Source organism: Gopherus flavomarginatus, chromosome 3 (genome assembly GCF_025201925.1).
Source record: "Gopherus flavomarginatus isolate rGopFla2 chromosome 3, rGopFla2.mat.asm, whole genome shotgun sequence".
Taxonomy (NCBI): Eukaryota; Metazoa; Chordata; order Testudines; family Testudinidae; genus Gopherus; species Gopherus flavomarginatus.
The window spans coordinates 216,427,480-216,452,343 of record NC_066619.1 but is presented as its reverse complement, the minus strand read 5'-3'; the positions used below and the strand labels follow the sequence as shown (position 1 = coordinate 216,452,343).

At 39.8% G+C, this 24,864-nt stretch overlaps 1 protein-coding gene across 2 annotated transcripts in view; it reads left to right on the top strand.

The window, feature by feature from the left end:
• The first annotated feature begins 9,007 nt into the window (after positions 1 to 9,007).
• GLRA3 (glycine receptor alpha 3) overlaps positions 9,008 to 24,864 on the top strand; it is a 155,460-nt gene continuing 139,603 nt past the window's right edge. For both annotated transcript variants that reach the window (XM_050945353.1, XM_050945354.1), the window contains exon 1: positions 9,008 to 9,583. In XM_050945353.1, coding sequence (XP_050801310.1) covers positions 9,498 to 9,583 — 86 coding nt within the window. In that variant the 5' untranslated portion in view covers positions 9,008 to 9,497. The remainder of the gene's footprint in view (positions 9,584 to 24,864) is intronic.

Below are 24,864 nucleotides of genomic sequence, written 5' to 3'. Positions count from 1 at the left end.
ATTTCATTCTGGAGGGAGTGAAAGAGACCACTTTTCCAGACTTAATGCTCTAGTGCAGGCAAGGCTCAAGTGGCTACTGGTCTTATAACCATTGTGTCCTCTAGAGCTGCTCTGTGTAGTTTGAGAGGCTATAACCGCTCTAGACTAACCCTTAGGTAAAAATGCAACTAGATGGCCTATGTTTGCACTCCCACCATTGGAGCTATGAGAACAACAGTGGGAACTTTTAGTTGAGAAAGGCTAGTGTAGATCCAATGTAAAGGGAAGATGTGTAGAAATTAGAAAGAACAGTGTTTTCAGACTTGGCACTGTAAGCAAAAAGAACACAAGGTAAGGGTGTGCAGATAACAGGTGTATATTTAAAAATACCTTTGGGAAAGTGTCTAGTTAAATACCCAAGTATAGCATACTTATATATTAGTCATGGTGGTTGTAAGATGTGCGCTTATATATAAAGGCAACTAAACAAAGATATAAATAGAATGCAAATCTGTGCTCCATTAATAGTTTAGCACTTACTGGAGAAATGCTGAGGTGAGGAAGGGATGTTTATATTTTAAACTGTAAGCTATTAATAGAGCATACTCTCATCTTTTCTTTAGATACATGTTATGTAATCTAATATATAATTTCTATCAGCCAACCTGATTTTTAGAAAGTTCATAATTTCCCCTTTTTTTCTGAAAAAGCACAGAATAGCCAATGATTAAATGGCTGATTTATAAAAATAGGGAAGAAGGCACAGGTCCTCAGATTTAGATACATAAATACCTTTGAGGATCTGGGCTGTAATGCCCACAAAAGCCTTCTTAGGGCCAGGGGCGGCTCCAGGCACCAGAAGGCAAATTTACATGTGACCATTCAGGCAAGGCTCACCTCCCTACCCCAAAAAAACTAACACAACATGCAAACAGGCTAGAGAAGTATTAAGAGACACAGTAGAACATGTTATAATCTATTATTGTTAAGTGCTCAGCTTTAAGCTTTAAGAACAAGTAGGCTCGCTAACGGTAATATGCAAGAAAAACAACATGGTTATCAGAACAAACCTATATTAGGACCCAACTCAGCAAAGCATGTGCTTAATTCTCTTGAAGTGAGCACATCTATTTATGTGCTCTGTTGAACTGGGATCTTAAGTAGGTCAAAGAGGGCTGATAGTTAGTACTGTGTTTGGACTGAGGAACCATCATCAGTTCTTCCTAGATTTCCCTATAGAGAAGCTGCTGGTGCTTAAAAAAAACCCCTAAAATCAAGACCTATTTCTTCAACTTATCCTTCCCAAAACTGCTCTACTCACAGTTTTCTCCCATGTAGGGGAGGTGGGAAAGAACATAAGACCGGCCATACTGGGTCAGACCAAAGGTCCATCTATCCCAGTATCCTGTCTTCTGACAGTGGCCAATACCAGGTGGCCCAGATGGAATGAACAGAACAGTTAATTATCAAGTGATCCATTCCCTGTTGCCCATTCCTAGCTTCTGGCAAACAGAAGCTAGGGATAGCACCCCTGCCCACCCTGGCTAATAGCCATTGATGAACCTATCCTCTGTGAACTTATCTAGTTCTTTTTTGAACTCTGTTATAGTCTTGGCCTTCACATCATTCTCTGGCAAGGAGTTCCACAGGTTGACTGTGTGTTGTGTAAAAAAATACTTCCTTTTGTTTGTTTTAAAGCTGCTGCCTATTAATTTCATTTAGTGACTCCTAGTTCTTGTATTATGAGAAGGAATAAATAACACTTACTTTCTCCACACCAATCATGATTTTAGAGACCTCAATGATTATCCACCCTTAGTTGTCTCTTTTCCAAGATAAAAAGACCCAGTCTTATTAATTGCTCCTCATATTGTTATACCAATTATATTAGACCAGTAAAAACCAGCAGAATCTTATTAAAGGGGACAAGACAAAGATGCCATATTTATGATGATAACAATTTGATTTATGACTAATAACTAATATCTTAATTCTTATACACACACATTATACCTAATACCTATACACACACACACGCACGCGCACACACACACACACACACACACACACACACACACACACACACACACACACACACATCCATCAGATGTTCTGCAGCTGCTGCATAGTTTCCAGTCCTGAAGATAGCTTAAGTTCATAGCTTGATTTTGTAGCTTGGGTTTGTAGCTTGTGGCGGCTAACTGGCCAGGAAAGCCAGGCACAAGGGCAAGCTGGATCTCTGTTGGGCAGGCACTGATGTCCTTCCATGTTGGCAGCAGAATGTTACCCAGAGTCTCTCATCTCACCCTTCTTTTTTTATAGGCTTTTAGTTTGGATTCAAAGTCTATAGGTCTTGCTGTGTCACGCTGCCTCTGGGTTTAGACTGATCACCCATCAATTGCAGGCGTGACTTTCAGCCTTGAACCTGGCTTTGATCTTCCTTCTGTTGTTCTGTTGTCCTTTTCTTTTTAGGGTGGATGCTTCTTACTTTGTTTAGGGCTGTTGTCTAGGTCTTCAGCCGTTGGTATTTGAACTTTATCTCATCAGGACAGGCTGGGGCTGGAGGTTGATTCCATCATCCATACATACCTCATTCACACATCTAAACTAAACTAATAAGATTACAGCAGGGTTTGCAAAAATGAAGGTTGGAGGAAGCTTTTACAAAATGGAGTGAGTGTTTTAAAATGGGGTTTGAATTACAATATGGAACAGAAGTTACAGTGTAGGCAAGTGTAGTGTGGATGGTGAACAGAAGTTACATTAATAAAGTGAACAATTAAAAACAATTTCATTTATCAGTTCTACAATATGAAAGCCATTCCATATCCCTAATAATTTTTGTTGCCCTTTTCTGAACCTTTTCTAATTCCAATATATATTTTTTGAGTTGGGGCAACCACATCTGCATGCAGTATTCAAGATATGGGCGTACCATGGATTTATGTAGAGGTCACATGATATTTTCTTTCTTATTATCTACCCTTTTCTTAATGATTCCCAATATTTTGTTAACTTTTTTGACTGCTGGTGCACATTGAGTCAGTGAACTATCCACAATGACTCCAAAATCTCTTGAGTGGTAACAGCTAATTTAGACCCCATCATTTTATATGTATAGTTGGGATTATGCTTTCCAATGTGCATTACTTTCCATTTATCAATGTTGAATTTCATATGCCATTTTGTTTCCGAGTCACCCAGTTTTGTGCAATCCTTTTGTAGCTCTTCGCAGTCTGCCTGGGACTTAACTATCTTGTAAGTATCTTGCGTAGTTTTGTTTCATCATCAAATTGTTCTATCTCAGTATTTACCCTTTTCTAGATCATTTATGAATATGTTGAATAGGACTGGTCCCAATACAGACCCCCTGGAGGACACCACTATTTACCTCTCTCCATTCTGAAAACTGACCATTTATTCCTACCCTTTGTTTCCTATCTTTTAACTAGTTGCCAATCCAGGAAGAAGAAGATGGAAAAAATAAAAATGCCAACAACCTACTAAGCTATTCCTGCAGGCAGAAAAGGAAGAAAGTCCTGTTTGCTGTCATTTAAAAAAATGTGGAGACACTAAGATACTATAATCATGAGGGCCTTATAAGTAATTACATGGATAGATAGTTAGATAAAAGCTACCACAAATGTGTATTGCTTTAGAAAAAAGTCCAAGGACTGAATAAACTTTGAGACTGAATTCTCCTTTCACCAAAGGTAGGCTGTGGCTATAGTGCTGAGTGACATTGTGGTGTGGGGAAGCTTATACTGCCACTCCCTATACTATGTCTCTTTTGTGACTAAGGAGAAGATTTCAGTATTCAACACTGTCAATGAGAAAACTTTTATAAACACTGAGACTCATAACAAACAATTGTTGCATAGTATCTAAAGTTTATATTCAGTAAAGAAATGGTGAAATACAGAATTACTGCTTAAACCATATTAGAACGTATGTGTCCCTCCTGTCATGCTGACAAATTTGAACTATACATACTTAATGTACTTTTCATTTATAGAACTATTCATACTAGAGATTCCATTGTGGTAATATTAATAAATAGTGTTATAAGAAAAAATGCATCTTCCTGAATCCTTTGGGAAAAAGTAGGACAATTTAAGTGTGGAAGTGCACAGGGTTGTAAAGCTAAACAGTACCAATGAGAAAGAGCTTCACTAAATGTTTATATTAAGAAAAAAGTCAAATGTGACTGTTCTGAAAATATAGTGCATGCACTTTACACCTTAATTCAATGCATCCCATTAATTCCAGAACAGACCCTGGAAGAAAAGGAGGTTTCCTTAGCATTAAGAAGCAAAGCAATTCTTTTAGCAGTGACTAAGATTTTTGTGTGCTAATGATAGAGGACTCCCGATCTTCTTTCTCCTTCACTCTCGTATTTAACTGTTACATTTAAAGAAAACCTAGGAAGAAGGGCCAGTTTAAACAGATGACATTTTAGAGTGTCCCACAACAATGCAGCTAACACAAAGTATATGTGAGTGTGGAGAGACACACATCACTTTTAGGAAATGAGGTCGGAGTTTTTACTATATAATGGTGCCTGCTGGGGCAATTGCAGTGGTGATAGCAAAAGAAGGCACAAGTGTAACCTCAGAAAAAGAACAAGGAGGGTGTATGGTGGAACAGCACATTTTATCATATCTGTCTTTTAATAATGTGACTAAAATGTGATTAACCCAACATTTTGTACCTATCCCTTCTAGTAAGTATAAACTTATCTTATCTTCTTCATAGCTGTTGTTCAATCTCTTCCTTTCCCTTTATTTCCCCTCATTTCCTTTATTACCTTATCTTCTCTTCTGTCATTTTCAGTGTATTCCCCCAATATCATTTTTCTATACTGTGTCCCTTACACCTCTGGTTTCTTATGCACTGTTCTCTTCTTCCTTCCCCACACCTTCCTTCCCTCGCCTGTCTGGCACTCTTTCTGCTCTCGCTCTCGGTGTACAGTATTGCCTCTTCCTTCACCTTCTCCTTCCTCCCAGTCCTCCCCACACCAAAGCAAACCTACTTGCCTGTCTTAACCCCCAATACCTGCCTCTTCCACACAGTGCTGCCTCCCCTCACTCACACCTGCACCAGCACAAGCAGGGTCCCCAAAAACCTGCTCAGACAAGCTCCTCCCACCCCCAATACATCCACAAATACAATTGCAGGCCCCAGCCCCCGTCCAGACTGAGCTTGCTACAGAGATCCCACCACCACCAAAAAAAGGACACACACCCCCTCCGAGCCCCAACACAAGCAGCCTCCCCTTGTCTAAGGTTCTTTCTCCTTTTGCCTCCCCACCCCCACAGGTATTTCATCCCCCTGCCCACTGTCCCGTACCACACAGAGGTTCATTCACAGCCACAGATGTTCACTTTGCACCGCCCCTTACACCCTATTCACTCCTTCTCCGGTAACCCGCTCTTCTCTCCCCCCACCTGTCTCTCTCTCACTCGCCCCTCTTTCCCCAGACTCTTTCCTCCTAAAGCTCTCAATGCCTCCTTGCTCAAGAGCGCTCTTCCCTTCTGAACTCCCTCTCTCCACATCTCATCATATGGGATGAAAAAGGACCAGGGTCACCTGATTCTCCATCTCCTCAGGGGTTGCACCTTTCAAAGTGGAAACTACCACGGACAGCTCTTCCCAGCCACCGGAGACCCACTGACCCCAGTGCATAGCTCAACGTCCATTCCCTCCCCCTGCCCAGTGCCCAATGCACTGCACACACCCCCTGAATTTCCCCAACCCCTCCCTAGTTTTGTGAGCTAGTTACATACCAATTCAGTGACTGTTTGGAAATCTGAATTTAAACTGAAACATTAATACACACTTTAAAAGCTTATACACTGTATGATAAAATATGTGTATCTGAAAAAGTATAATAGATTTGAAAAGTGTGAACATAGACTAGCTTCCTTGCTTCCTTATACAGCTGTTTTTTATGATTCCAGTGCACTCATTTCGGTGATGTTAGCCAACCTAATAATTTGAAATGATGATTTGAAAGCAAAGTCTAAATGAGCTCTACCTGATAGCTAATGATGAGCTGGGGCTGCAGGGAAAGGCTTCAGGGCCAGATTATATTTACATTCACACCTAATCTACCTAGGTATCCAGCAAACAGAGCTGTGTTGTCCAAGTGATAGATTTTGGCTGGGGTTGGGTTACAAACCACTTGAATGTGGGGGGAATGGGGGATAAAATGTTGTTCTTATTGTATGAGTGAAGGGCAGTAGAACTGTAGCCTGTGATGATTTGAAGACATCAAGAGAGAGGGTGGGGACCTGTCCCTCTCCATTGTTTAAAGAGAGCTGATTAGGCTCCATAGTGAGTCTTTTGTTCTGTTAAGTGACTACTGCAGCTGAAATCACTGACAATCAGGTCTAAGTGCTTAGTCCTGTTGTGGGGACAGTGTTCCTGTGTGTATAGTGTTTTTGTGTAAGAGACAACCCAGACTGCACTAGCAGCGAGCGAGGTTCCCACACTGAGAGCTCAGCTGAAATCACTGAAAGCTGGTGGAACCTCAAGAGACCAACTCGCAGAGGTCACAGCAGCAGGTGGCAGCCGAAGGTGACTGTGCAGAGCCATTGGCAACAGAGTGGTGGAGTGAACGATGGCACAATGAACAGACGTGGCCAGAGCAAACGGTGAGCAGCTGGAGGAACAAGCAAGGTGCCTTCTTGTCCCCCACCTGGAAGGTGTACTCATGTGAAAGCACCTCTGAAGTCTGAGTCTCCACTGACCAAGAACAACACCGGTGAGTGGAGTGTGATGGAGGGAAAAGTGAGGGGCATGTTAAATAAACATTTGTTTATTGGACTATATTTTAGTCACTTTGCTCCAGGATGCTAGATTTGTGACTGGGAATGGAAACTTATATAAATATGTTTCCTAGTAGGCCAAGATTTTTAAAATGCATTATTTGCCAAGGTTGTTATCTCACATTGTTGCTACCTTGGGAGGTCATTATATTGGGGAGTTTCTGTATTAAACATTTTTATTATTATAATTAATTTTTAGATAAGAATGGTTATACTGTGTCAGACCAATGGTCCATATAGCCCAGTATCCTGTCTGACAACAGTGGCCAATGCCAGGTGCTTCAGAGGGAATGAACAGAACAGGTAATAATCAAGTGACCATCCCCTGTGGCCCATTCCCAGCTTCTGGCAAACAGGCTAGGGACACTCAGAGCATGGTATTGCATCCCTCCCTATCCTGGCTAATAGCCACAGATGGACCTGTTCTCCAGGAATTTATCTAGTTCTTTTTATAATCCTGTTATAGTTTTGGTCTTCACAGCATGCCCTGGCAAAGAGTTCCCTGGGTTGACTTTATATTGTGTGAAGAAGTACTTCCTTTTGTTTTTTTAAAACCTGCTCCCTATTAATTTCATTGGGTGACTGCTAGTTCTTCTGTTATGTGAAGAATTAAATAATATTTCCTTATTTACTTTCTTCACACCAGTCAAGATTTTGTAGACCTCTATCATATCCCCCCTTAGTCATCTCTTTTCTAAGCTGAAAATTCCCAGTCATTTTAATCTCTCCTCCTGTTTCACATCCCTGATCATTTTAATTGCCCATCTCTGTACCTTTTCCAATTCCAATATATATATTTTTAGAATGGGTGACCAGATCTGCACACAGTATTCAAGGTGTGGGCGTACCATGGCTTTATATAGAGGCAATGTGATATTTTCTGTCTTATTATCTATCCCTTTCTTAATGATTCCCAACATTGTTTGCTTTTGTGACTGCCGCTGCACATTGAGTGGATGTTTTCAGAAAACTATCCACAATGACTCCAAGATCTCTTTCATGAGTGTTAACAGCTAATTCAGATGCCACCGTTTTGTATTTATAGTTGAGATTGCTTTCCCATGTGCATTACTTCACATTTATCAATATTGAATTTAATTTGCCATTTTGTTGCCCAGTCACCCAGTTTTGTAGCTCTTTGCAGTCTGCCTGGGACTTAATTATCTTGAATAGTTTTGTATCATCTGCAAATTTTGCCACCTCACTGTTTACCCATTTTTCCAGATGAATAGGTTGAACAGTACTGGTCCCAGTACTGATCCCTCAAGGATACCACTATTTATCTCTCTCCATTCTGAAAACTAATAATTTATTCCTACCCATTGTTTACCATCTTTTAACAAGTAACTGATCCATGAGAGGACTGCCTTCTTATCCCATGATGGCTTACTTTTCAAAAGTCAGTTTAAATTAAATACATTTTTTAATTATAATTTTTTTTTAGAAATCTAGATCTGTTGTGTGTTTTGGTGTAATCTGCATTTTCCTTATGTTAAATGTGCATAATCCTAACAAAACATTTACTTTATTAATATCTCTTTTATATATATCATCAGTCCTGACACACACACCCTGTACATTCAAACACACCCCCTAATTTCAATTCCTGGGGAAACCACGGCTGTACACCTGACGTCCCTGGACACTCCTCCCCCTGCCCGTCCCCCAACCTCACCGCACTTCCCCAGAGACACACAACTCCGCCTCCCAAGCCCCTGGGACACAGCCCCTGGGTCGTCCTCATCCCCGCCCCCAGCCCTCACCTCTCCTCTCCACCCCAGCAACAGCTCTTTTACAAGCGTTTAGTCTGAGGGGGCTCTGACAGCAGCTAGGACAGAAGGCTCCGTTCTAATACTCGTTCTGAATTTAAAGGGTGTGAAAAGACAAAGGTGGTGGCAGCCGGGGGGGGAGGTGACCCCCCATTCCTGGCTGGACTAACCACTCCCCACATCAGATTCCCCTTTGAAGGCTCGCCACCCCCGCCCCTTCCGTCCTGCGGGACCAGTCCCTCATCATCTTCCTCAGGGTCAACCGCCGCCGCCGCCAGACATCTCCTTCTAGGGGATCCTCTCCCTGTCCACCCCCAGAAACATCACCCCTCCCCACACACACGTCTAAAGGATTAACCTCCCCTCTTCCCCCACCCACCCCCTTCTGGTATGTTGCAGTGCTGCTCAACCCGGCTGTCAGTCGGCCTGGGAGCTCTCCTGAGTGGCTGTGGGCAGCCCATTGCCTGCGCTTGGTCTCCGCCCTCCCCCGTGCTAGCTCTCTCAGCTGGTCCTAGCGTTCCAGTTGCTCAGGAATGTGGCGAGCCAGGTTCCGGCTGCTAGCAGGAGCCGGAGGGAGGAAGGAAAGCTGAGCGCATGCTGCCGCTGCCTCCTCTGCTCTGCCTGATCTTCCCCTTTTGAATCCGTCTTTTTCTTTAAATGAAAAATACAAACCCTACCGAGAGCTGGTTCCCAGCCACCACCAGAAAATGTTCGGCCAAGTGCCCGGTGCTGGTGAATAACTAACCCCGGACTAAAACTTCCCTGCAAGTGGGATTACAGGTGCTACGCTGCCGCAGGGAGCTCTCCAGGGTGCTGAAATCCCGGCAGTTTCTCCAACAGATCCCAAGACTGACCAAATTTCCTTGGCACTCTTTCTGGATCCTCCATGATTCGGAAACGTCTGCTCTGGAGGTTGTGAATGCCTCGTAGTAACATGGCCAAGGTTACATACCTTCGTGCAGCTGTTTCGGGATTTTATCTCTGGGAAGCTGCAGTTCTGCTCAGGTGAGTCCCTCCAGGCTGGGAAACGGAGATCAAAAACGTGCCCCAAGCGGTTTTTCTTGCACAGCTGAAATGCTTGGGGCTCATGGATGATGCACAGTTGCTGCTGCCTTTCCGGCCATACTCGCCACAACTGTCTAGCCTTCAATAGCCTTCTCATTGTCAGTGACAATTAAATGTATGGGATTTGTGTCTTTGAGGTAACTTTGAGATACTGGAGTGACGCTGGATTTCAGTTTCATTTTACAATGTAAGGTTCCCTGTCTTGTTTAGAGCTGGGGTTTTCCCTTGCACAGTTGACCAATTAGCTTGTGTTTTGTCACGTTCTTTCTTTTTAAATGGAAAATGCAACACTTACGATCTTTAAAATTCTTCAGTTTAGAGATGTATGTAAATTTCTAAGAATTTATTCGGAGTTTGGAATACATTTGATTTCAGTTACTACTATTTATTATTTTATTTAGTGCAGGGCATCTAATCTAGGGACTTTATTAGGTCTGGAAAGTTTCATGCAGAAACAGGAACAATGATAGCCCGGTGGAGAGAGGAAACTGACTCGAGAATTTCTTCCAGGATGTTTTACTTACTTGGTGTACTATGCAGTTGGTCTTTCTAAAATTTGTATAGTGTTTGATACCAAGAGAGCAATAAATCAAGAGTTGAGCAGAAAAGATTAGAGGACATCCAAGGGCACAAGGTTTTTTCACTATTGCCCAGTGCACTTTTCTCAGATCAACTAACATGATATCAACACAAACTTTCTTTTTCTCAGGTTCTCTAAGTGTGGTAGTTACATTCTGGAACAAACTAGACTCCCTTTTCCATTAATCTCTGTATTTATTTTAAAAGGCAAGCAAACACACAAACAAAAAATCCCACAGTACAGACATTTTAAAAGCAGAATTTGAGGTCACCCTTTTGATGTTTTTGCTAGAATATTCTGCTAGAAGTAAACCAATCTGATATATGTGAATGTTAGTTTTGTACTGCAATAAAACAAAGCATAAATACATACAACTTGCATAACATACAAGCAGGTTATGAGTGTCATATCCTTACTTTTTTTTCAAAGGTGCAAGAAGGAAATAAAAAAATGCAGTGGTAAGTTACCAGACACATACTCTTGTGATAAGGTACAGAAGGATTATTTATAAACACACAACTATGTATAGTACCAAGCAGTGGTGATGGTGAATATACATTCATTGTAGGTAGTGTTAGGTTAATTGAATCAACATGTGAAATATAGTAGTATTTATTGTAATTTTACTTTAACTTTGCAAACAGGAACAGATTTTAAGAAACTGGGTCACATGATGTGGGATTATTTGGTGTTGTGTGGGAGGGTGAGCAGTAGAGAGTGTACATTTTCTTGTAGTTTTCAATATTTAATGTATGGAGTAGAAAGATGGATCCTATGGGCTGTAATATACTGAATGAAATATAATATTATAAGTAGAAATGTACTATCAATTATTGTATATCAAGGTTACTTATAGATCATGATTTCCTTGACATTTATCTAAATGTCTGTATACTATTGAATGAACACCCAACTCTTAATTTAATAATATAAAACATATGTTATTTACAAAGAGAAGAAATACGTTTTTGGAAGGCATAGCATCAGATCAGAAAACATTACTCAAGGAAGTTAACTCATATTTAAGTTCAGATTGTAGACTGACATCTTTGCATTGCATGAGTATCCTTTTTATCCATTTTAAAGAAACAAACATGTTTTCATAATAGCAGGGTTGTTCACTGAAATGATCATTTTTAAGAATAGTCATGGTTATTATGCACAAAAATCTAGAAGCTATGTAGTGTATGGCTGCTGTGAAGGCAATGAGAAGGTGGGAGTGCATAGGAAGGTTCTAGCTTTTATTTCTCAGATAGGGGCAGGGTGAATTTGCAGCCTTTATACATTCTGGAATAAAAAGATTGCTCCTGACTTGAGCTATTAGCATCACAAGCCATCCCAAAAGGATATAGATCAGCCCAGTTCATCATGTCCAAATGAGGGTGTGTTAAAATGTTGACACAGATGTTTTGCTTCCTGGAAGTCATTGAGACCAATTCTCCTGCTTTGCACCTTGTGCAATCATTTATACCTGGGCAGATGGGAGGTAAACTGCTACCATGTTGTCTTCCCTCTAAGACACAATCACTCCTAGCGATCCGCTGAGATGGAGATCTTATACTGTACCTTCAATGAAGAACTATACCTTCTAAGCACAACTGACCTCTAAATGATTTCCCCTGTTTCAGATACGACACAAGGGTAATGACTGTTCTCATTTTTTAAAACAACATTAGAGATCTAACTTTTCTTACATCATTTTAATTTTTGTGGGATTTTTTTTCTGGGAGGTGGTAGGGGGAGGTTACGTTAAATGCTCCAGTAGAAGCAACTTGTATTACTTACCTTGTGATAGTACTATATCTGCATGTTATTTATATGCCATCTCTGAGAAGGGTAGAACTTATATTTTGAGTATATGCTAAATAAAACAAAATTTGCCCTATCTAAGATGAACTATTTAAATGCAAGCTTGTTACTCTCATCAGTTAGATGCTGAAGGTCCACATTCTGGTATATTTTGTAAAAGGGAAGACATCTGATTTCTTTATGAAAAGAAATAATTTTTCATCCCATTTTCAAGTCCCTTTACATCAGAAATATGAAAAAAATAAAGACTCTTGATAGTTACAAATGATAACTATTTTTATAAGCTAATATCTGAAAGCTATTTTGCAGATAGAAGAATAAAACATTATTTGGATTTTAGAAATCTTGTATAGTTAGTTCAGTGTATTATTATAACAATGCAGTTGGAGTATAATATAGCAGTGTATTTTAGATCTTATACTTCTGACAGAGGTTTATGGGACATGACAAAAAGACATGCAGCACTATTTTTTTAATAAATTTTGACGAGCATTCAGTTCAGAGACAATTCTGCTTTCACATAATAACTTAATGTGTTTCTGTTCTTGTTTATTATTGTATGAACTTTATAAGATGGGACTATTTAGACTCCTTGTTTATTGGTCTTATAAACAAATTAGCACACCCAAGCTCATTTAGAACTCAGCAGCAAGATTTTTAATTATACACTCAACTTCTCTAAAATCTTTACATTAGCTTTCAGCAGATTTCTTTATAGATTTTAAAATTCTGCTTATCATTTAAACAAATTCTTTATAGACTGGGCCTTTCATGTATTTCAGAATTGCTCTTTCAGTGTTCCATTAGCAACTTATGATAATCCTCGCAACAGGGCTGTTATCTTTATGAATCACAACTTTTTCTGTTTACACCTCTCTGGAAATTGCGTTTCAAACTCAGGAAATTAGAAATTCTCAATTTTTAAGTCTAAACTGAGTACTCCCTTTTTATTTTTATTTTTGCTATAATATTATTGCTTAGTGGAAAATGCTCTGAGTCACCACATGTAAGTAGTGTAAAGTAAAATCTTTGTTTAGCACAATATCTGCTCCTGTTGCTTATCTAAAAATAAAATCAAAACTCTTGGTAATATTCTAAGGCCAGACTACCCACTTCCACATGGAACCACTGAAGAGAGATTTGAAGGAGAAGAAATATTTATGAGGATCTTCTGTGGAGAATTCTCCCTGTTCTACCAAGGAGCAGAATTTACCCTCTACAGTTAAAAGGGCTCAATCAAAACTGCTGTCCATTTGAATGGATCCCATGAGATCAAGAGGAGATCAAAATCACCTGTGAGGAGTCTGGTCACTCTGTAGTAGCTCTGGCCTTTGCTTGTTAACAGAGTGGCTCCACTGAAGCCCCAACTGGATACCATAACTGTTCCTTTCTCAGAGATCTCCTTACAGGGGAGATAATAGCCATCCACATTGTCTGCGGGGTGGGGGTGGGGGCAGAGCTGTAAAAATGTAATATAGCTTCTCTCTGTATTATACTTCTCAAGTAACCTTGAGAAAGGGAACAGGAAGATTTGTATCACCTCTTGTCTATCCACTCCTCCCTCAACCTGTTCACTAACCCCTTCTTGTTTCCTCTGAGGAGGAATCATATCATGGAGGTCCCTGACTGCACTAGAGGGAAGGATCTGTGCAGAGAGAGTGACTTTTGCTACATATCCCAGAGGTGTGACTGGGCCTACAGTTAACTACTGTGGGGATTAGTCTTATGTTATGGAGAAGCAGGACTTCAGATGAGTAATAATAGCAGCACCAACAAACTTTTCTTCATGCAAATAGTCTTAGTAGTTAAAAAAAATGCCAAGCAGAATACAAGAGAATACTTCATATAATATGAGATGCCATGAGAATTGTCTGTGAGGTGTCAGTAGCTGTTTAAGAAGCAAAGAATGACACCTTTGATGTTAATAAAGCAGCAATTAAAAATCCATGTATTGCAAACTCAGTGAATGAATTTATTAAAAGTGTGCCTAAGAACCTGGATTGCCTTGTAGTTTACAAAACAAAGAAAAAGAGAGGACTATTATGAGTGAACACAGTAATTTAAATATGCCAGGTGAAATTCTGGCCCCATTCAAGTCAATGGCTTGCTATTTGCCATTCCCCTCCCTGAGGCCAAGTTTTCACCTGCTGTTCCTCATTTCTGAAAATAAACCTGTAAAGAAACTGCTTTCTTGAGAGCCCACCTATGTTTTTGTTATAAATCAGAAAGAAGAAATATGTTTGTACAGTAATATATAGGAAAATTAAATTAAAATTACAATATTTAAATAAATATTCACCTTTTAATTCTTGCTGTGCTAATGCTGTTCTTACTTTTCAATATTTCCTAATTCATACCTAGCTAACTGATACAAACAATAAGAAGAGGAATACTATGATTCTGTATGAAGAAAAATATAATGATTGTTCTCCTAAATCAGAAAGGTCCAGATGTGTCAGGCCTGATTATGGTCTCATTTGCACTGATGAAAATTAGAGGAAATGCCATTTAAATCAATAGAGTTAAACTTAGATTGAAACAGGTGAAAGATCAAGCCTCTTGTTGTTCAACTAATTTTGGAATATATTATTTAAATACTCTTATTTAATAACATTTTCTTAGATATAGGAATGCATCCCATGTACATTTAGAAGCATATTGATCTGTGTCACTTGTGACAATCTCACAATATACAGTTTTATGAATACTTAACACACTTTTAAAAATACAACAGCATATGTTGAATAAATATGCCACTTACTGTTGGCTAGGGCTGTCATAACATTTTTCCCCAGATCTGGACCTTAGCGTCCAAAATATGGGTGTTAGCATGAAAACCTCCAAGCTTAGTTACCAGCTTGGACCTGGTATTTGCTGCCACCAGCCAGGAATTATACAGTGCCTAGTTCACTGTGGTCTCCCCAAAACCTTCCCTGGGGGACCCCAAGACTCAGATTTCTTGAGTCTCACAACAAAGGGGAATAAACCATTTCCCTTCCCCCTCCTCCCCTCCAGGTGTTCCCTCCCTGGGTTTCTGGAGAGATATACAGAAGCAAGCTCAGTGAATCTAAACAGAGGGATTCCACCCTCTCTGTTTCAAGTCCTTGAAACACAAGCACCAAGAGAGCTAATCTCTCTCCCCCCTCACCCACAGGGTATGCAAAGTCAGGCTTAGTAAATCTAACACAAAGAGATTTTCCCCCTGACTTTTTCCTCCCACCAATTCCCTGGTGAGCTGCAGACTCAATTCCCTGGAGTCCCCACTAAAGAAAAACTCCAACAGGTCTTAAAAAGAAAGCTTTATATAAAAAGAAAGAAAAAGGACATGAAATGGTTTCTGTATAGGGTGACAATATACAGGGTCAATTGCTTAAAGAAAATGAATAAACAGCCTTATTCCAAAAGAATACAATTTAACACATTCCAGCAACTACATACATGTAAATACAAAAGAAAACAATATAAACCTATTGTCTTACTATCCTTGTACTTACAACTTGGAAACAGAAGATTAGAAAGCCAGGAGATAGAAAAATCACTCTCAGAGCCGAGAAGGTCAGACCCAAGACAAAGAACAAAGAACTCACACCCAAAACTTCCCTCCACCCAGATTTGAAAAAGTCTTGTTTTCTGATTGGTCCTCTGGTCAGGTGTTTGGTTCCCTGTGTTAACCCTTTACAGATGAAAGAACATTAACCCTTAGCTATCTGTTTATGACAAGGGCCTTCTGTATTCTGAAATTTCACAGCCTGCACTTTTCTGTGGAATTCACTCCCTAGTGCAGAATTGAACTCCAAAACTTCAGCCTTTATTTAAAAGAAATGTGTCCAGCTCTCAAGGTAACCTTAGAAACATGAACCAAGCCTAAACTGTAATAGCATTCTCTTCCACAGATTAAAGAAACCCTGACACAATAACTCTGAGGTGCGAATTTCATTTAAATTGGCTGTTTACTCTGAAACTTTAAGATGACATTAGAAATGACACACATAACTGTTTTACAGATCATTTAGCAGAAATATCCAGCAAATGTGCTTATCCCAGTCACAAGCTGCCTCTTAAGGTGATAAATTTATTTTATTTTATATTTAAAAAAACCTCTCTTTTCCAATTTGCCCTAGCAGATTCTGTAGATTAGGACCTTCCAGAGAATTTAGGTCTACCATACTGTGGAGTACAAAAGACCTTGATTATTGCAAAGCATCAAAACAGCTTTGCATGTTGTTTCCTTTCCGGTTTTTAATATAATTGTTTTAAACTTGCATTGTCATTGGTTACACTCAGGAATGGATAGGTGTTTCCATGCTCTAAGCAGTTGTGGATTGAAAGATGCACCATCCTCAGGAGCTATCTAAATTTAAACTTAGTGACCAAGAAGCCAGCTGCCTAAAGGTGCCCCTCAAGACAGAAGTAAAACGATGAAAAGCGATGACTTGCTGGTAATAATAGGCTAAAACATATCATTTTATAGTGAGAATGGGAAGAACTATAATAACATTGCTGACCTGATACAAATAAACTGTGGGAGAACATCTTTAAGTGCCTTTATTATGCCTGTAATCAGGCCATTGGAGGTCTTAGCGCTCAGATTTTCTCTTGTAGTTCAACTGTACTCTCAAAAATGCTTGATCAGATTTTCAAACAGGAGGCTGCTCTACAAAGTGACTGTGGACAGAGTGTAGGTGGGCAAATGCCCTTTTCTGTCACCCTTTTAATAGTTAACCCACCAGGAGGTGCATATGAAACAGCCATGAATACACTTGGGCCCGATAATCCCTGCATCCAGCACATTCTCATTGATTAACTTCCCAGTATGAAGCAGAGAAAAGTGAGCTGACAATTGAGAGGACAGTAGACATAAGATGGTAACACAGGTAAGATCAGGACAGCAAAGTAAAGCCGGCATCTGGAGGAAATTTTAAACGCCATTGAGATATGGTGTGTGTGTGTGTGTGTGTGTGTGTGTGTGTGTGTGTGTGTGTGTGTGTGTGTGTGTGTGTGTGTGTGTGTGTGTGTGTGTGTGTGTGTAAAATGTTTTGTGGACCAATTTCACTGGAAACATAAAAGGCTAGCAGCATCGTTTATTAACCTTAGCATTGTTTTCACTGACTTATTCAGTAAGGGAAATGCTTCAGTGCATGCATTAGAAATTCTGGTTTCCGTCGGTATCTGGAATGAATCCTGTCACTCTGAGCAGTATCCTGAAGCACTAACTTGACCTTGGCCTTAAGATGATGTTACATACTGTAAGACTTTTTATGTTGGTTTTTGGAAAAAAACATAGAGAAGAAAAGAAATCCAGTGTTGCTTTATTCACAAAGCCCACATAACAGGGAATGAGAAGCAATGAGACACTACGTCAATTCATCACAAATGGAAAGAAGCATAAACTGAACTGAGGGAGCAAAAGATAAGACACTATAAAATGGTTATTAATAAAAAAGAAGTGCGGCAGTTCCTGGAAAATCTGAATTATCTACAAATCAATGGAAACCTAGTTTTATCTCTGCGTTTCAATCAGGTGCTGCTACCCCTTCTTTCAAAATATTAATGAATATGTTAAATAAGATGCGACCAAACACTGATCTCAACATCTTCCCTCTAGTCCAGTGGTTCCCAAACTTGTTCCGCCGCTTGTGCGGGGAAAGCCCCTGGTGGGGCGGGCTGGTTTGTGTACCGGCCGCGTCCACAGGTTCGGCCGATCCCGGTGGCCGTGGTTTGCTGGTCCAGGCCAATGAGAGCTGCTGACCTAACTCTGTAGTGTAGACGAGGCCTCAGCTGATCAGGCTCAAGTGCAGCGAGGTGCTTTTAGGTCACAGCTCCAAAGCCCATGAATACAAATCCATATATGTACATATTCTGAAACAGGCTACCACATGTGCATTCCAAACTACATCAAATCAAGCACTCTGATTGGTCTACTAATTTTTGTAGCTAATCCCCATCTAGATCATGAGCTGTTTATATGCTAGGCCACAATTACAAGCTGCCATACATTCCTTTCTTTCCTACTATTCTTTATCTACCAACTACATATTATCTACAAGGCCACTTTATATTTAAAGTTTACACGTCCATTGTTAACCTCTGTTTTGTTCCTTCTGCTTCCATTCTTCAATCTGGCTAGGTCTACACATATTCAGGATCATAAGAATTAATTTTTGCAAGATTTTGTGAAAATACATTACATTCTTTACCAAAATCCAAATATATTAGATCTCCTTCGTTCAGTCTGTAATTGTATTCTGCCCCCAGCACCACCCCAAAAATCAAACTTTTTAAGTTTGGCAAAAAAATTTATTTTCAAATCTCTGGTTGTTGATTATTTCTTTATCCTCTAGGATCCTGATTCAGAAAAGCACTTAAGGAGGTACTTACAGGTAAGTACCTTAAGTGCTTTCCTAATTTGGAATGCTTTCCTGATTAAGAGCCTATGGATGAGATTTTCAATAACACCTAAATGTTTTAGATGCTTTTTGAAAACTCCTCCCTCCACGTAGCAATTATTTTCTTGTAATATTTGTGCCACTATTTTACTGGGGTTGAAATCATTCTTAGTGGATAAAATTTGCCAGTCACTCTTTTTTCCTTCTTAAAAGATTGATGCCATATATGTTTTTGTTCAGTCTTCTGATACCACCCCCCACTTCTCTGTGACTTTTCAGAAATATTAACATTTATTTGGTAAGTTAATCAGTTCATTCCCTTAACACCTTGCAATGCATGTCATCCAAGCTGGCTGATTTGTACCTGTTCATACTTTCCAGGTACAGTATTCCCATAACCAGTCTTCACTGCTTCCTACTTGTCCAATTTTACTGTATTTTTCTGTTAATTTTAAAAAAGGAGTTTGATATTGCAGCCATTTTTAAGTCATCATTAATTTAATTGCTCTCCTTTCACGTGTTAATGGGTACTATTTAGTATTTCTTTCCCTCTCCCTCCACTCCTTAAGCTAGTATTAGCTCATTCAGCTATTTTATTCCCCTGGGGTGAAATTAATTCATCCACCCACAAAGCTCAAGTAAAATGACTTTGATGAGGGATTGAGAGGACAGAATTCACCTTCACAGCCCATGGGAAGAACCTGAGACTATAGTGAAGGTCTTTGCAGTTCCTATTCCAGCCTGGGAGCTGGGATTGCAATCTCACTGTGCTCCCTGCACTGGTTTCTGAGGCACTGGATCCTGATCCTAATTGTGGTCCTGTGGAATTGCTCCCAGCTCACCCAAAATGGCCTCTCCCTTCTATGTGGGGCTGGCTCACATTCCTTCTCTAGTGCACAGACATCCAGTACAGTCAAGCAGTTTAGCTTTCTTTGTCTTTCTCAGTGATTGTAATTGCAGCTCATGCAGAGCTCAGAGATTACTGCCATTTTTCTTTTGAGAATGCAGTTGTATTTTTAAGATGTTTTTCTCTACTGAGTTTATGCCCCTTTTGAGCTCCCTTTCCGCAAACATTTGTGTGACCAATTTTAGTAGCACAAATGCCTGTAGGAAGCAGACTTTAAACTCAGACTTTACTATTCACATTGAATTATTAATTCTCCTGTCAGGACTCATGGTAGAAGTCTATTTTTAAAAGTTTTATTCACTCAGCTTGGGAACAGTAACTATTTCATATGACTTGCATGAGCTATCACATAATGGTCTTTTAGAAGCAAGTCAAAAAGTATGCCTACACCGCACACTCCTTTTGACAGCATGTAGAATTCACACACTGCATGCCCCCCCAGCACAGGTATAAATAGCAGTGTAAATGGTGAGGCACTTCTTAGGCGAGTAAAGACACCCCTAAACCCTGTGGGTAGGTACCTTACGTGTCTGTCTGCTTGCCCAAGCACTGCCTCCTCCATCTACACTGCTAATTTTAACAATGTAGTGTCCAGCTGCCTCCCCACTGCCACAGTTTCTTCCTCCCGTGCCCAAATGTAGCCTTTAAGTTGAATTGATGTTGTTCATCCCTAGTGAGTGAGTCCACTCCTGGGCTGCTACAGTTTTAAGATCAACCAGCTGAGAGTCACCCTCAGGGATTTCCTTAGGTTGGAAAACTTTAGGAGCACATGAAGAATGCATACAGTGACCACAAGACACAACTACAAGTAATGATTTGTGTATGTAATACAAATCTCACCAAGCAGATAATCAATGTTACAGTCACAAACACATACATATAGAAAACCTGAGAAAGCCAATGCAATATCCAGCACTGTATTCATACTTACATCCCCCAAGAGATCATCGAATCAGGTGGATCCTTCAACAGGTTGTTGTCAGGAGTGTGGGGGGAATAGTTTCCTGCTCAGGTCTTTCCTGCCTATCCATAACAAGGAACCCTTTTTATTCTCTTATGACCACACCTACTACCTTATACATATGTATGAGGGTTCCATCGCCTTTTTCCTTATCTGTACTGCCATAACCCATTGGAGTTCTCTATGGTTCAGCTGTCTCACAGCCTAGACGGGTACATTGTTGCATACTTTCCCTGAATATTACCTATTGGCACGTTCTTTACAATAAGCTTGTAAATTTACTGGTACAGGGTTATTCCTGGGTCACCTACTTATGTCTCATAGACTATGGACTTAAGGTCAGAAGGGACCATTATAATCATCTAGTCTGATCTCCTGCATAATGCAGGCCACAGAATCTCACCCACCCACTCCTGTAACAAACCCCTAACTTATGTCTGAGTTACTGAAGTCCTCAAATCATAGTTTAAGTTCTCAAATCATGTCAACCCTTCTTAGGCCTAGTATGACTAAGCTGAAATCTTACAGGCTTCAGTGTGTAGGACTTGCATTATAGCCTTATTTTGCTAATATACCTAATAGACTCATAGACTCTAAGGTCAGAAGGGACCATTATGATCATCTAGTCTGACCTCCTGCACAATGCAGGCCAGAGAATCTCACCCACTCACTCCTGTAACAAACCCCTAACCTATGTCTGAGTTATTGAAGTCCTCAAATCGTGGTTTAAAGACCTCAACATGCAGAGCATCTTCCAGCAAGTGACCCATGCCCCACACTGCAGAGGAAGGCAAAAAACATCCAGGGCCTCTGCCAATTTGCCCTGGAGGAAAATTCCTTCCCGACCCCAAATATAGCGATCAGTTAAACCCTGAGCATGTGGGCAAGACTCACCAGCCAGACACCCAGGAAAGAATTCTCTGTAGTAACTCAGAGCCCACCACAGCTAACAACCCATCACAGACCACTGGGAATATTTACCTGCTAATAATAGAAGATGAATTAATTGCCAAAATTAGGCTATCCCATCATACCATCCCCTCCATAAACTTATCAAGCTTAGTCTTGAAGCCAGATATGTCTTTTGCCCCCATTACTCCCCTTGGAAGGCTGTTCCAGAACTTCACCCCTCTAATGGTTAGAAACCTTCGTCTAATTTCAAGTCTAAACTTCCTGATAGCCAGTTTATATCCATTTGTTCTTGTGTCCACACTGGTACTAAGCTTAAATAATTCCTCTCCCTCCCTGATATTTATCCTTCCAATATATTTATAAAGAGCAATCATATCTCCCCTCAGCCTTCTTTTCTTTAGGCTAAACAAGCCAAGCTCTTTGAGTCTCCTTTCATAAGACAGGTTTTCCATTCCTTGGATCATCCTAGTAGCCCTTCTCTGTACCTGTTCCAGTTTGAATTCATCCTTCTTAAACATGGGAGACCAGATTGCACACAATATTGCACACAATATTCCAGATGAGGTCTCACCAGTGCCTTGTATAACAGTTCTAACACCACTTTATCTTTAGTGCAAATACCTCGCCTGATGCATCCCAAGACCGCATAGCTTTTTTAATGGCATATCACATTGGCAGCTCATCACTTATAAATGCTTATCGACCTTATACTTCTATGATGCTATCCTACTTAAACTATCATTTACACATTAATTTATTATATTTAACCACAACAATAAATCCTCTATTGAATGATTAAACAAAATAATTGGCTACAACAGGGAAAGGCTCCAGCAGCCATGGAAAACTCTGGCAAGTGGGAGGCCATCGGGAAAGGCTCTGGCAGTTCACCATTGCCAAGCCTTTTCTCGCTGCCACTCCCATGCTAGAACTTTTCAGTGCCATGTAGCTATATACCACAATGTTGGCACCACATATAGTGTGTAATTACACGCCTCAAGTGGTGTGCAGTGTAGACATAGCCTAAGATAAACAAAATTCACAAAATAACACCAAGATTTTGAATAATGGCTTTACCCACAAACACCACCATCTGTTTGAAGAATTCTGCCCTAGATTCAAAAGGCTTATGCACCTAAGTATCAAGAAATGCAACATTTAGGCATCACTGTGTTTAGAAAACAAAAGTGATAACAAGCTGCCTACCCCTAGTATGCCTCACTTTTAATCATTAAAATCCTCTAGACACCTAAATTCTGTCAGCATGCATTCAAGGGGCTACCTAAATCCTGACACCACCAAGAAGCTCAGCACCTAATTTAAGTCTAAACTCTGACAGAATTCACAGATTAGGCATTCCCCCACCCATCTCACTGTAGTACCTGATCCAGCAGGCATGCTTTCAACACTCCTAACATCATACAAAGGATGGCCACAGACTACTGGTTAAACATATACCTGGAACATGGGAAAGCCAGGTTCAGATCACTCCATTGCCTGATGTGAAGTGGGAATTTGCACCCAGGTCTTCACTATCCCATGCAAGTGCCCTAAACATGGCTATCCCATCATACCATCCCCTCCATTGAGATGGGTCACTCTCAATCACTGTTCCCTAGTCTCTAAATAATAGTCATTGGAGCAAGGACTAGAACTACCTTCCCCACTCCCAGGTGAGTGCCCTAATCACTGGGCTATATAGAGCCACTCATTCTCTTTCTGGCCCAATGAATATTTAATGAGTTATACAAAATGAAAGAGCTTTAGCAGAAGAGAATGAGAGGCTGATAAGTCCACTAGGTCCCTCTTGTGAATCGAGCCCTTTGTGAATAAGAAGAGGTAACATTTGCTAGATATGTTATTTGTTACAAATTATTATTCATTTCCCTCTACATTTTTTGTAAAACTGAAACCAACTTGTACCTTCATTTTATGTGTAGTCCTTATGATTTTTTATTCATAATCAGAACATGCATTTATATTGGATTACCTTGGATCCTTTCACAGCCATTCTTTTTAGCATTTGTTATTTCTTGCTTTAGGTTGTCACATTTTTTAATCTCACAGGACTTTGCTGCCTTAAGAATTTCTTTTTTGCAGGTTCAAGTCTACTACTACAGCAGTGTTTGGAATGTTCTTAATTTCTGGTATAAACTCTGACCTCTTCAGTACCTTGCTTTACCTACTCAGTACCTAACTCATTCTCAAAGAGGGCTCCCTTTTTGTTTATATTCCTTTTCTGACTTCTTCTATGCTTCTGGTCTCTCAGAACTTCATGTGTATTGTACTTGCCTCACATAATTGTCCACAACTTGCTATTCATTGATAGACAGTCAGTAGGATAGGAATCAAACATGAGGATGTTGACATAGCAAGACATTTTTCTACCATACTTTTCAGAACACAATATGTAAATAGTGTCAGATTATAGTGTATCAATTGCAATCAGATGATTGTTTGATTTTAGCAGGCCCTTTTTTAATGAAAGTGTTTTCTTTACTTATGTACCTTTTATTTAGCAATGATGAATTTTGTTACATTATATTCACTGCAACCATAGAATCAAGAGAAGTATTCTTGGGATTAAATCAATGTAATCATTATTTTAATCATGAGTGATCCAATAAATTAATATCAGCTCAGATTAATTTGCAGAAATGCTTTTGGTACCACTGTTTGTGAGATGCAGATGAGTGCATAATAGCTGGCTGCAGCTTTTGCCTTTATGCTTTCACTTCACCCATGAGTAATTAATTTCCTTGAGCTGTTTTGTAAAGCTTTTTAATATACACTGTATTAAAAGCGTTCAAAGATCAGTAGAATAAAATGAACCACAAAATAAAGTTCCCATAGCTCCAGGGCCTTGAGTTACACTTGCTGTTACAAGGAACAGGCTAAATAATAAAATGAAAAAGTCATTGATCCATTGTTATGTGCATAGCAGCATCACAAGATGGTTCTACAGTCAACACTGTACTTAGAAAGGTTTGTGTTCTAAACCTTTCCAATGGCTCAAAGAATCTGCATTTCAGCTACTTGTAGGGAGAAAGAATCCATGATTACCTGTCAAAAATCATAATGGCAAAGATGAGGGTAACTTGACACTCAGCAAAAGTATAGATATAAGGTTTTCAAAATAAATTACATCTGTATGGTCTCAGAAAAGATAGAGGAAACCACCAACAAAGTTACAAGGTAAATAATGTAATAGTTGTATATTGCCCTTTTCAACAGAAATATAAGTGACAGATTCTGAAGAATGCACCCGGAACAACATGCAGTACCTTTGGGGTTGCTCTAAATTGTACTTATTTGTAACAATCCCCTGGTACAATTATGCTGGCAGGGATTATTATAGCATGGTATTGCTCTGGATACTCACTTTCTGATTCTGGTATTCTCATATACCAGTGATGAAAAGAATTGGGAGGAGGTGGTTTAAAATGTGACTTTTTAAAAATGTTCTTCCCCTCCCCCTCCGACATGCATTATTGATATTAAGACAATTCTTCTAAGGATGCATGTGCAATCTCATTTATACAAACTGTTTCAATAGTTGTCCCTGCCCTTTAAAGTTTCCAAATTAAAAAAAATCCACCTTTGGGCTGAGACAACACATGGAAAAATTTCAGCCTCAAAGGTTAATAGTTCAAAAATCTATAAATC